Here is a 13892-nt window from a genome sequence, read left to right as displayed (position 1 = left end):
GAGGAGAGTGATGAGGAGAGTGATGAGGAGAGTGATGAGAGTGATGAGAGTGATGAGAGTGGTCACGTCTTGTGAGAGTGAGGAGAGTGATGAGGAGAGTGATGAGAGTGATGAGAGTGATGAGAGTGGTCACGTCTTGTGAGAGTGAGGAGAGTGATGAGGAGAGTGATGAGAGTGGTCACGTCCCGTGAGAGTGAGGAGAGTGATGAGGAGAGTGATGAGGAGAGTGATGAGAGTGATGAGAGTGATGAGAGTGGTCACGTCTTGTGAGAGTGAGGAGAGTGATGAGGAGAGTGATGAGGAGAGTGATGAGAGTGATGAGAGTGGTCACGTCTTGTGAGAGTGAGGAGAGTGATGAGGAGAGTGATGAGGAGAGTGATGAGGAGAGTGATGAGAGTGATGAGAGTGATGAGAGTGGTCACGTCTTGTGAGAGTGAGGAGAGTGATGAGGAGAGTGATGAGGAGAGTGATGAGAGTGATGAGAGTGGTCACGTCTTGTGAGAGTGAGGAGAGTGATGAGGAGAGTGGCTGCGCTCTACCGCCCCCTGGCGCCCACCCCTCGCACTCGCCGTGACCCGCGGGACCCGGCGCTCTCTGAGCGGCAGGCAGCGGCAGGAGAATCCCCCCCGCCTCCTGCCCCTCGTGTGGGCGGAGATTGCGAGGTCCACGGCGGCAGCGGCGGGCAGAAGTTGTCCTTTAAAGAGAGGAGGCGGAGGAGTCGGAGGCGGCAGAGCGCACGCGAGGGCGCTGTGAAGCCCCCAGAGAGAGAGAGCGAGAGACGCCACAGCGCTGCGGAGGCCACAGACAGAGAGAGGAGGCGGAGGAGGAGGAGGCGATGCTGCTCCAGGGGAAGGTGGCGCTGGTGAGCGGCGCGGCCCAGGGGCTCGGGAAGGCGTTCACAGAGGCCATCCTCGCCAGGGGAGGGAAGGTGAGTGTGAGGCTGAGGCGACACGCACACACGAGGGCAGACGGGGGAGACGCGGATGGTGGAGATCGTTATAATTCATGGACGGACACAGCGTGGTGGTGGTGGTGGTAGAGGAGTGGTTGGTGGTGGTGGAGACACCGTTCGTGGTGGAGAGACGCAGAGTGATTGAGAGTGGAGGTGAAGACACAGTGGTGGTGGAGACACCGTGCTGCTGGTGGTGGTGAAGACAGTGGTGGTGGAGACACCGTGCTGCTGGTGGTGGTGAAGACAGTGGTGGTGGAGACACCGTGCTGCTGGTGGTGGTGAAGACAGTGGTGGTGGAGACACCGTGCTGCTGGTGGTGGTGAAGACAGTGGTGGTGGAGACACCGTGCTGCTGGTGGTGGTGAAGACAGTGGTGGTGGAGATGTGGGGGTCGCTAGCCCCCGAGATCCCTCCCGCCTGCATCCCCTATTCGTTTACGTTACCCCACCTCCCTATTACCCGCTACGGTTTCGCCGGCATTCGAACGCGACACCCCTACTATTTACAGCCTCGCGCCGCGCTCCCACGCTGCGAGCATACGTGCGCACATCATCGTCAATCAAACGCCGTGCTCGCAGTATAGCCCTGTGCGGCACGTTACCAATGCGCATCCGTATTATACACGTAGTGAACGTGCGCGCATACACGCATACAGCTCCACACGCGATACGCACTCTTGCGCCGCTCTGCGCAGCGCTCGCCGCCTGCTGGCCGCTTACGTTATGAGCGCGCACCTGGGGGACGCCGATTACGCACGCACGCCCACACACACGCCGCTCCGCGCACTCCAACTCAACTCACGTTATACTCGCGCACCTGTATCACACACGGAGTGAACACACGCGACACCCACTCTCGCACCGCTCTGCGCAGCGCTCCCCCGAGGCGAGCCGCAGCACCACAGAATCACTGCGTACCCACGCGCAACCCGCGCGCTCAGCTCCGCGCAGCGCTCACTCACGTGGCGAACCACTGTGCACACAGCGCACCCACACGCTCACACTGCACGACAAGATCACGCGAGACCACGCTTCGCTATTAATGATTTATTACCTGATAACTAATGTTGAATTAGTGAGTCGACGAGGCTGGCCTATTCCACTAAACCGGCACCTATTCCCTATTTATCGGCTATGATTCTAATTCACTTTCTTACTCACTGTTAAGTGTCCACGGCGGTCCGCTGATCCTTGTGTTAACCGCGTGCCTCGGTGCGTCGCACGGACGTCCGGGTCGCTGGCTCGAGCTGCGTCTGGTCGCCTGGCGCTGGAGTAAGAGAGCGATTTCCCCTCTGCGCTCCTCTATTTATCCTCCCTACCTCCAAAGGGGATGCTGCGCTGAACAATGGGCTCGTGCACCCCAAGCCCGCACACGGCAGTCCCCAGGCGCTGTTGATATGCTAATCAGTGAGCGACGTTGGCGGCGTACATCCTAATTACTCCCTTACCCTTCCTAACAATGGGGCCTGCGCGCTCAAGCGCAATTATCCCAACCCCCCATGACTATGCGCAACAGCCCCTGTGACCCCGCTATTCATGCTGTCTCGTGCCTCCCCTGCTTGCCCCGTCGACTCGTGGGGGTGTGTGTGGGGGGAAATGCGCCTCAACCGCGGTGGCCGAATGCCCCACGCCGCGACCACACCATATTAAGGCCGGCAGCAGCGCCGCGGTACCACGTAGCACGGGGGAGGTCATCCAATTCCCTGATCGCCGGAAACCGTGAGAATTAATCCCGATAAGGGTCTCTCGGATAAAAACCGGTCGATCAGGTAACCTTCCCTTCCAGCTCTATGGGGGGGGGGGGGGGTGCGTGCGGGTGTGTGCTTATGTGGGGCGGGTGATGGGGGACAGTGCGGTGGGGGAAGCCGGGCGGCTCCCTGGCTTGGCAGAGCGGCCCCGTCGCTGTGGCACCACATAGCCCCCCGGGGTGCCAGTCCCCGTCCCGGGTTGACTTGAGCACCTCGCCTGGGTTGCCCCCACGAGGTATCGCCGCGGGGTCCGCGGGATTCGCCCGGCCCTTGTGGCTGGCCTCGGGGGTGGCGGCTCCGTCTCCTGGGGCTCCGGCGGTGGTCTCTTCCTCCATTCCAACGGCTCCCCTCGGCCTCTGGCACCTGCGGGCTGGGGAACAAACTCAGAAGCGGTGGGGTTTAAGGGTCGCCGTCCTCGTCGCCCCCGGCCCCGCCCGGGGCCCCTCGGAGCCCGGGGCTCCGTGGGGCCCATATACTGCGCGAGGCCCCCGGGCACGGGGGATGCGGGTACTCCGGGATTTTGGGGCCTTCGGGTGACGGGGTTCTCTCTCGCCGGGGCCGCTTTCCACGGTTTTAAGCGGCGGACATTGACCACCGTCTCTCGACCCCTCTCCCCGCCATCAATTAGTACCGTCCAGGGGGAGATCTGTCGCACCACGGTCCAGGGTCCCCGCCAGTAGGTCGTCAGTTTCCCCACCTGCCCGGCCCCGACGCGAGGGGTGTGTAGCCACACCTTAGCACCTGTCAGGAATAAGGGGGGTTCCATGCGGGGTCGGGTGCCCTGTTCCTGCCGCCGATGCGCGGCTTCCCCTTGCGGGTATGCTCGGCCTCGGGCTTCTCGTAGGGTCTCCAACAGGTGTTCCACGGGGCGGCTTCCCTCCTCCGGCTGGGGGGAAGGGACGCCGAATAGCAGATCTGCGGGTAAACGAGACTCACGGCCGAACATCATTAAAAACGGGGTTTGTCCCGTCGACGTGTGTACGGTGGTGGCGTAGGCGAAAAGGGCGTAGGGGAGGTGTTCATCCCAATCCCGTTGATTTGCGGCCGCCATACGTTTGAGTTTCCCCGATAAGGTCTGATTCATGCGCTCCACCATCCCGTTCGCCTGGGGGTGGTACGCTGTGGTTCGGTCCTTCTGGATTCCGAACTCTCGGCACAGTGCCTGGAACAACTCGGCCTCGAACTCGCTACCCTGGTCGGTGAGGACTCGTTCTGGGATCCCGTGCTTAAGTACGTAGTGTTCCACAAATGCCCGGGCCACCACCAAGGCCGTTTTATCAGGGATGGCCACTGCCACGGGGTAGCGGGTGAAATACTCTACTGCAACTAGGATATATCGGTTGCCTCGATGGGATCGCGGGAATGGCCCCTGTAGGTCGATCCCGACCAGCTGATTCGTGCGGCTGACGCGGAACGGCCTTAGGGGTACCTGGTATCGTGCCGGTTTCGGCCCGCACTGCTGACAGGCGCGGCAGCCCTGTACCCAGGCCGCCACGTCTTGTGCCAATTTGGGCCAGAGATACTGGCGACGCAGGGTCTCTCGAGTACGTCGTTCCCCATCGTGGCCCCCGAGTGGGTGGTCATGCACCAGCCGTAGCAGCTGGGGTCGCACCTGGGCAGGAACACAGATGCACCCCGGCTGGCCGGCCTCGGTTAACTCCCGTACCACTCCGTTCCGCACACACAACCGGGCATACAAACCGCTCCAGGGTCCTGGTAGGGCGCTCTTTTCCTCCCGCAGTGCCGCCTCCACTGCCGCCAGATCCGGATCTCGCTGCTGGGTCTGTCTCAGCTGCTCGTCGTTTAGGCCCGGGAAGGCGCAGCCGACGTCCTCCTGGATCCGTCCAATCGGGTCCCGAGCCGCGGGTCCCGCGCTTGCCGGGCGGTCGACGGGATCCTCAGTGCCACCTGTGAGGGTTTCCGTGGCGCACACTGCACTCTCTCTCGCTGGGGGGGGGTCAGTGGCCGCGGCCTCTCGGGGGTCCGTTGCCTGCCGGCAGCGTCCCCCCGTGAAACACGGGCAGGCTTCCTCCGCCCTCGTCTCGGCGTACACCGTGGGTCGCCTCGACAAGGCGTCCGCGTTTGCATGCGTCCGGCCAGCCCGATACTCGATTTGCAGGTTGTACTCCTGCAACTGCGCCAACCACCGGGCCATCTGCCCCCGCGGCTCCTTGAATGTAAGAAGAAACTGCAGAGCATAATGGTCAGTGCGTACGCGACATCTCCTGCCGTACAAATACGGCCGGAACTGTTTGCATGCGAAAATCACGGCGTACAACTCTTGGCGGGTCACGCAATAGTTCAGCTCGGCCCCACTCAAGGTCCGGCTGGCGTACGCGATGACTCGTTCCGTCCCATCCTGTACCTGTGACAACACCGCGCCCAGCCCGCTGCTGCAGGCGTCGGTGTCCAAAATAAAATCGGTGGTAAAATCGGGGAAAGCGAGGGTGGGGGCGTGGGTGAGGTGGTCTTTGAGAGTGGTGAAGGCCGTCTGGCAGGCCCCCGTCCACTGATAGGGGTGCTTAGGGGAGGTGAGTTGGGTGAGGGGGCGTGCAATCTCGCTGAATCCCTTTACAAATCGACGATAATAGGTGGCGAGCCCCAAAAATGATCTGATCTCCGTCAGATTCCTTGGCCGTGGCCACTCCACTACGGCGCGTACCTTCTCCGGATCGGTGCGCACGCCTGCCTCGCTGACGCGATGCCCGAGGTACCCCACCTCGCGTTGTGCGATGTAACACTTACGTGGCTTGAGCTTGAGATGAGCCGCTCGCAGTCGCTGGAACACCTCTCGAAGCCTGGACCAATGCTCAGACAAAGATCTACTGAACACTATCACATCGTCCAAGTAAATCAGGCACTGTTCCCATTGCAAACCCCGCATCACCAACTCCATCAACCGCTGGAACGTCGCGGGCGCGTTAGTGAGTCCGAACGGCAACACTCGAAACTCAAACAGGCCCATCGGGGTGGTGAATGCTGTTTTTGGCCGATCCTCCTCCGTCATCTCCACCTGCCAGTAACCGGACGCCAGATCGAGGGTGGAAAAATACCGCGCTCCTGCGAGACTGTCGAAGGTGTCGTCGATGCGGGGTATGGGGAAGGCATCGCCGAGCGTGACTGCATTTAGTTTACGGTAATCGACGCAGAACCGGGTTGACCCATCCTTTTTCGTTACTAGTACCACTGGGGCTGACCAGGGGCTCGCCGAGGGCTGAATTATGTTATCGCGAAGCATGTCCCCAACTGCCTCTTTGATTTGGGCGCGTTCGGGTGCGCCCACTCGGTACGCAGGGAGCTTGATGGGTCGGGCTGCACCGGTGTCAATTTGGTGCTTAACAAGATCGGTCCGACCCACGTCCGAGTCGTGTTCACTGAATACGTCGGCATACTCCCGCAGTAACTCGCGCAACCGATCGCCCTCTCCCTTAGGTAAATCCGCCCATGGTACATGTAACGCGTCGAGCAGGGGAACGACCTCGGCTCGGGGAGTCGGGCCGACTCGCCAGGCCAGGTCCTGCTCACCCTCAGGACGACCGGGGTCCTCAGCCCAGAGTGCGAACACCGAGTCGTTAGAGTGGCGTGCGTGCAGGGGGTGTACTGTGGCTATCGGGGTGCGCCGTCGCAGTATCGCTGGGGTATTGTGGGGGTTAAACATCCGCATAAACAATCGGTCCCCATCTGCGTTTACCAACGTGGCGGATCCCACAACCCCATACCGTTTTGCCAACTCCGGGTGAGGAGTTAGCATTACCTCCCCTGATGGTCGGAGCGCGGGGTCGGTGGGGGATGTTGCCACCGGCACCAGCATCTCGGTGAGCGGGCCGATGGTGACTGCCTTCGCCAGGATAGCGGCCACAGGTGCAAAGCGGCGGCGCGTTGGTTCTCGTCCCAGGAATGGTATCCGCTCGCCGTTGCTCTCCATGGTGGCGCATCGCTGGCGGGGTTGCACGTTGAGTCCCAACCGTTCTAGGAGGTCGGTGCCTGCGATACACTCGTGACACAACGCACTCGACACGTAGAACTCCTGCGTGCACACCTGGCTGCCTATGCGGACCTCTAGGGTGGCTCTCCCCAGCAGCCCCATTCCGGCTCCGCTCGCCGTGTGCAGCGCGCGGTCCGGTGCCTGCAGGTGACGCACGTCGACCCCGATCGCGCTGCAGTGCGCTGCGCTCACGAGCGAGGCCACCGCCCCCGTGTCCAGCAGGATTCGGGTACGCACTCCGTTTACCTCCCCTTCCACCAGCGACGTGGCCCCCGTGATCCCCGCCACCAGCTCCCGCAGCCAGTCGCCAGGAGTCACCGTTTCTGTGGGCGTTGTTGCTGGAACCTGTGTGGAGATCACTCGCTCGCCATTATTCTCACAGCTTGTTTGTGTCGGGGCTACGTCGATTTCACCCCCCGGTGGTCCCCTCTCTAGGGGGGCCTTAGTGTTTGACCTTAGCTCTTGTCTAGCTCGGGCGACCTGAGGACAGTCCCTCACTAGATGCCCTCGGCGATCGCACATATAACATGCCCGGGGAGGGGTGGCGGCTCCGTAGCGGGTCCCCTGTCCGCTCCCTCTCCCAGTACGCAGTTGTCCCAAATCGGACTCTAATTGGGACACCCTCCCGGCTAGTCCCCCTACTGTCGAGCGTAGTTCACCCATCTCAGACTGGAGGGTCTTCATATTTTTATTTGCGTCCTCGCGTACCTGGTTTACCTTGTCGTCTATCTGGGTTACCTGGCCGGAGACATCCTTTATACCCATTTGTATACCGGCAACCCATCCCGGGGTTGTCTCGCGGGACACTGGAGGCTCTCTTTCCCGGCCCCTTACCCTCCTCGCGAGCTCCTGTTCCTCCTCCTCGTCTTCCGAGAGCAGGCTCGCAATGGCGCGCTCTCGTCCCAGCCCCCGGAGCTGCGCGCGTTCGCTGTGAATTCTTTCACACTTACGTGCGCGCTCGACAAGGGCGTTAAAGGGAAGACGTGGGCAGCTCATGTCTGGCTGCCACCACGCCGTGCGAGACAGGTACCGCTGGATTTTCTCGGCGGCCAGTTCCTCAATAACATCAGTTGCGTACCCCGGGCGTGCGATCTTTGTTAACTCGCGCACATCCTCGGCGTAATCACGTAGATCTTCGCCAGGTTGGCGCCGGCGCGCCTCTAAGGCCGATTTTGCTTCCTCCTCGTCACGCGTGCCAAACCGCTGATCGAGTCGGCGCATCAGCTCCTCTAGCTGTGTCTGTGCGCTCGCGGGTAACGCTTCTACAAAATCGGCTGCCCGCCCATCAAGATTCATATTAAGTTGACGTACTGCCTGCGCGTCCGTCCACCCATTAATTTCCTTGGCCCCTAAGAGATTGCGGGCGAATGCCTTCCACGAAGGGGCCCCCCGGCCGGTAAATATTAGTCTTATTTTAGCGTGAGGTAACGCGGGGGTCCGTACCGCTTCCGACACCAATTTGTGGGGGTCGCTAGCCCCCGAGATCCCTCCCGCCTGCATCCCCTATTCGTTTATGTTACCCCACCTCCCTATTACCCGCTACGGTTTCGCCGGCATTCGAACGCGACACCCCTACTATTTACAGCCTCGCGCCGCGCTCCCACGCTGCGAGCATACGTGCGCACATCATCGTCAATCAAACGCCGTGCTCGCAGTATAGCCCTGTGCGGCACGTTACCAATGCGCATCCGTATTATACACGTAGTGAACGTGCGCGCATACACGCATACAGCTCCACACGCGATACGCACTCTTGCGCCGCTCTGCGCAGCGCTCGCCGCCTGCTGGCCGCTTACGTTATGAGCGCGCACCTGGGGGACGCCGATTACGCACGCACGCCCACACACACGCCGCTCCGCGCACTCCAACTCAACTCACGTTATACTCGCGCACCTGTATCACACACGGAGTGAACACACGCGACACCCACTCTCGCACCGCTCTGCGCAGCGCTCCCCCGAGGCGAGCCGCAGCACCACAGAATCACTGCGTACCCACGCGCAACCCGCGCGCTCAGCTCCGCGCAGCGCTCACTCACGTGGCGAACCACTGTGCACACAGCGCACCCACACGCTCACACTGCACGACAAGATCACGCGAGACCACGCTTCGCTATTAATGATTTATTACCTGATAACTAATGTTGAATTAGTGAGTCGACGAGGCTGGCCTATTCCACTAAACCGGCACCTATTCCCTATTTATCGGCTATGATTCTAATTCACTTTCTTACTCACTGTTAAGTGTCCACGGCGGTCCGCTGATCCTTGTGTTAACCGCGTGCCTCGGTGCGTCGCACGGACGTCCGGGTCGCTGGCTCGAGCTGCGTCTGGTCGCCTGGCGCTGGAGTAAGAGAGCGATTTCCCCTCTGCGCTCCTCTATTTATCCTCCCTACCTCCAAAGGGGATGCTGCGCTGAACAATGGGCTCGTGCACCCCAAGCCCGCGCACGGCAGTCCCCAGGCGCTGTTGATATGCTAATCAGTGAGCGACGTTGGCGGCGTACATCCTAATTACTCCCTTACCCTTCCTAACAATGGGGCCTGCGCGCTCAAGCGCAATTATCCCAACCCCCCATGACTATGCGCAACAGCCCCTGTGACCCCGCTATTCATGCTGTCTCGTGCCTCCCCTGCTTGCCCCGTCGACTCGTGGGGGTGTGTGTGGGGGGAAATGCGCCTCAACCGCGGTGGCCGAATGCCCCACGCCGCGACCACACCATATTAAGGCCGGCAGCAGCGCCGCGGTACCACGTAGCACGGGGGAGGTCATCCAATTCCCTGATCGCCGGAAACCGTGAGAATTAATCCCGATAAGGGTCTCTCGGATAAAAACCGGTCGATCAGGTAACCTTCCCTTCCAGCTCTATGGGGGGGGGGGGGGGTGCGTGCGGGTGTGTGCTTATGTGGGGCGGGTGATGGGGGACAGTGCGGTGGGGGAAGCCGGGCGGCTCCCTGGCTTGGCAGAGCGGCCCCGTCGCTGTGGCACCACAGAGACACCGTGCTGCTGGTGGTGGTGAAGACAGTGGTGGTGGAGACACTGTGCTGCTGGTGGTGGTGAAGATAGTGGTGGTGGAGACACTGTGCTGCTGGTGGTGGTGAAGATAGTGGTGGTGGAGACACCGTGCTGCTGGTGGTGGTGAAGACAGTGGTGGTGGAGACACCGTGCTGCTGGTGGTGGTGAAGACAGTGGTGGTGGAGACACCGTGCTGCTGGTGGTGGTGAAGACAGTGGTGGTGGAGACACCGTGCTGCTGGTGGTGGTGAAGACAGTGGTGGTGGAGACACCGTGCTGCTGGTGGTGGTGAAGACAGTGGTGGTGGAGACACCGTGCTGCTGGTGGTGGTGAAGACAGTGGTGGTGGAGACACCGTGCTGCTGGTGGTGGTGAAGACAGTGGTGGTGGAGACACCGTGCTGCTGGTGGTGGTGAAGACAGTGGTGGTGGAGACACCGTGCTGCTGGTGGTGGTGAAGACAGTGGTGGTGGAGACACTGTGCTGCTGGTGGTGGTGAAGATAGTGGTGGTGGAGACACTGTGCTGCTGGTGGTGGTGAAGACAGTGGTGGTGGAGACACCGTGCTGCTGGTGGTGGTGAAGACAGTGGTGGTGGAGACACCGTGCTGCTGGTGGTGGTGAAGACAGTGGTGGTGGAGACACTGTGCTGCTGGTGGTGGTGAAGATAGTGGTGGTGGAGACACTGTGCTGCTGGTGGTGGTGAAGATAGTGGTGGTGGAGACACTGTGCTGCTGGTGGTGGTGAAGACAGTGGTGGTGGAGACACCGTGCTGCTGGTGGTGGTGAAGACAGTGGTGGTGGAGACACTGTGCTGCTGGTGGTGGTGAAGATAGTGGTGGTGGAGACACTGTGCTGCTGGTGGTGGTGAAGACAGTGGTGGTGGAGACACCGTGCTGCTGGTGGTGGTGAAGACAGTGGTGGTGGAGACACCGTGCTGCTGGTGGTGGTGAAGACAGTGGTGGTGGAAACACCGTGCTGCTGGTGGTGGTGAAGACAGTGGTGGTGGAGACACCGTGCTGCTGGTGGTGGTGAAGACAGTGGTGGTGGAGACACCGTGCTGCTGGTGGTGGTGAAGACAGTGGTGGTGGAGACACCGTGCTGCTGGTGGTGGTGAAGACAGTGGTGGTGGAGACACCGTGCTGCTGCTGGTGGTGGTGAAGACAGTGGTGGTGGAGACACCGTGCTGCTGCTGGTGGTGGTGAAGACAGTGGTGGTGGAGACACCATGCTGCTGGTGGTGGTGAGGACAGTGGTGGTGGAGACACCGTGCTGCTGGTGGTGGTGAAGACAGTGGTGGTGGAGACACCGTGCTGCTGGTGGTGGTGAAGACAGTGGTGGTGGAGACACCATGCTGCTGGTGGTGGTGAGGACAGTGGTGGTGGAGACACCGTGCTGCTGGTGGTGGTGAAGACAGTGGTGGTGGAGACACCGTGCTGCTGGTGGTGGTGAAGACAGTGGTGGTGGAGACACCATGCTGCTGGTGGTGGTGAGGACAGTGGTGGTGGAGACACTGTGCTGCTGGTGGTGGTGAAGACAGTGGTGGTGGAGACACCGTGCTGCTGGTGGTGGTGAAGACAGTGGTGGTGGAGACACCGTGCTGCTGCTGGTGGTAAAGACAGTGGTGGTGGAGACACCATGCTGCTGGTGGTGGTGAAGACAGTGGTGGTGGAGACACCGTGCTGCTGGTGGTGGTAAAGACAGTGGTGGTGGAGACACCGTGCTGCTGGTGGTGGTGAAGACAGTGGTGGTGGAGACACTGTGCTGCTGGTGGTGGTGAAGATAGTGGTGGTGGAGACACTGTGCTGCTGGTGGTGGTGAAGACAGTGGTGGTGGAGACACTGTGCTGCTGGTAGTGGTGAAGACAGTGGTGGTGGAGACACCGTGCTGCTGCTGGTGGTGAAGACAGTGGTGGTGGAGACACCGTGCTGCTGGTGGTGGTGAAGACAGTGGTGGTGGAGTAACCGTGGTGGTGATGGTGGAGAGACCCATGGTGGTGGTAGTGGAGGCACCATCATTTATGCCCTCATTAAGTGGTTACCCCCGCTCACGAGACCACAGCGCGACTGTGTAACAATTTGGGACTAACTCTCCAATGCAAATATGTTCATTCATTTATCCAACTTCTAATCGGTGGTTAGGTAACAACAACAGCATTACATTGCTTACACAGGCGTGGCGCATCCCCAGAAGGATCTCGCCGAGGGGGTTTTCAGGAGCTGGGTCCTGTTGCTGCTACAGTGGGTGGGTGTTTGGGAGCGATTGTGTGGACGTTGTGTGTTTTTCTACTGTTCGGGCCTTTTGTGATCGACGCGTCTCGCGGCGCACACACACACCGCATGTCCCTGTGGCACCTCTCCCATAATTCCCATCCACCCCCTGCAATGGGGAAGCGGCCCAGGAGCGGAGCAGCTCCAACAAAGGCGAAGCGAGTGCTGTGCGCAGAGGAAGTGGAGCACAATCGCCGCCCCCCCCCCCTCCGTGCGGCGTGCACCTTTGTGGGCCCCCTCGGGAGATTCACGCGGCGGGGAATTCTCGCCGCGGGCCACCGCTTCGCGTTTGGCGCCGGTGGAGCCAGTCGACCGGGGGCGCAACTGTGGATACATCAATAATCTAGGGGGGGGGGGGTGGTTATCCGATTTCTCATGAAACTCATTTGCCTATGGCAGAGATTGTAGTGCCGTGAGCGGATGGGACCCACGACACTGAAATATAAGGTATGACAACAATACACATTCTGACTTAATCAACAAAATAGGTCATGGAATAAACTGCGCCTATTTATATTTTCCCTGTTCCCCCCTATTCTTTAACACTACAGTTTGACTGTTGTACATTTTGTTGTCATCAATACATTCCTTAGTGACCCCTATTCCCTGCCATATTTTATTAATCATCTTTACATTAAATTACGTTTAAGATCTAAGTAAAAAAAAGCAAGCGACTACCTACAAGGGGGCAACCAAAGAGCCACATGGAGGAAGCGAAAGAGCCACCACATGCGACTCCGAGCTATAAGTTGCCGACCCCTGGAATATAGGACCGCAGAACTTGGGCAGTTGTCGCCGGTTTACAGCCTGGCTGCTGCTGCTGCCTTCCTGTTTTGTCAGTGGTTCCTCCTGGAGTCACCCTCTCTGTCTCTCTGAGCGAATGCTGTGCGGCAGCACATTACAAGCTGAACTCGTGCTATTAGTAGCATTCATATAACCCGGCGGAATAACCGCATTGTTTTGTTTGCGCATGTGAACCGGTGTAACCAGGGGAAATAGCCATTGGAAAGGGGAAGAATACCCAAGACCACCCTGTACCAGATGGGTCACACAAAAAAACACGTGCGTTTGGCAGCAAAAAAAAAAACCACGAGCAGTTCCTGAAGAACTGCATTGTGAAACTAATCGTCTTAAAACTTAAATTATTATTTGGTGATGTTTAAGTCACTCTCAAAGTAAATTTGAGCGATTGCGATCGACTGACAGGCAAGAGGACCACACTGCACGTCTCAAGGAAGCGCTGATGGTTTTGCACGCGATGCGCAGAAGCCGAGTAATTTCACACGTATCACTGCGGTTTGAAACGTGGATTTGCAGCCTCCGCTATTATTCTCTTACTTTGGGGTTTTCTTGTCACAAATTTGATGTGTAAGGTCAACAGCCCTCTTACTTTAGTCTCCTACAGGCCTCTTCCTGCCCCTATAGGACAAGTTTGTTGTCTGATTAGCACGGTTGGCTACATATGGTGCGAAAGAAATTCAACATACATACATATACGTGATCTGTGTGTGATCCGCCAACCCCACTTTTGCACACGCCCTACAGCGAGCGCCAAGTGAGAAGACATGTAGGCCGTACAATACGGCTTACAAATCCGTGCGACACCTTTTAAGGTCGCTCCAAATACATTTGCAGGGACTCGGTCAAATTAAGGATCATTCGCACAGTTTGGCTTTGCTGCCCCTCATGCCTCAGCAGAGACTAAAACCGCTGAGGGTAAGAGCGCTATAATCTCGGGGTCTCCATGCACATAGAGGAAGTGCCAGTGTGCACCAGAGAGGAGGCTGGATTGTTCAATATTTACATTTGACCTTTCTCATGAGAAAGAGGAAATTGCAATCATAATCAACTCTCAGAGTAAGATCTCTCAATGTTTCCACAGCACAATTAGCGAAATGTGAAGTGAGGACACATTCCAACCACGGGGTGGTC

General features: G+C 59.1%; 1 protein-coding gene across 1 annotated transcript in view; it reads left to right on the top strand.

Moving 5' to 3' along the window:
- Window positions 1-674: 674 nt before the first annotated feature.
- HPGD (15-hydroxyprostaglandin dehydrogenase) overlaps window positions 675-13892 on the top strand; it is a 32444-nt gene continuing 19226 nt past the window's right edge. Inside the window, exon 1 of the mRNA XM_061577846.1 lies at window positions 675-928. Coding sequence (XP_061433830.1) covers window positions 836-928 — 93 coding nt within the window. The 5' untranslated portion in view covers window positions 675-835. The remainder of the gene's footprint in view (window positions 929-13892) is intronic.

Source organism: Lethenteron reissneri, chromosome 8, assembly GCF_015708825.2.
Source record: "Lethenteron reissneri isolate LAM-NWPU_2019-01 chromosome 8, ASM1570882v1, whole genome shotgun sequence".
Lineage (NCBI taxonomy): Eukaryota > Metazoa > Chordata > Hyperoartia > Petromyzontiformes > Petromyzontidae > Lethenteron > Lethenteron reissneri.
Note: the sequence above shows the minus strand (reverse complement) of the source record. Positions and strands in the feature narration are given on the sequence as shown.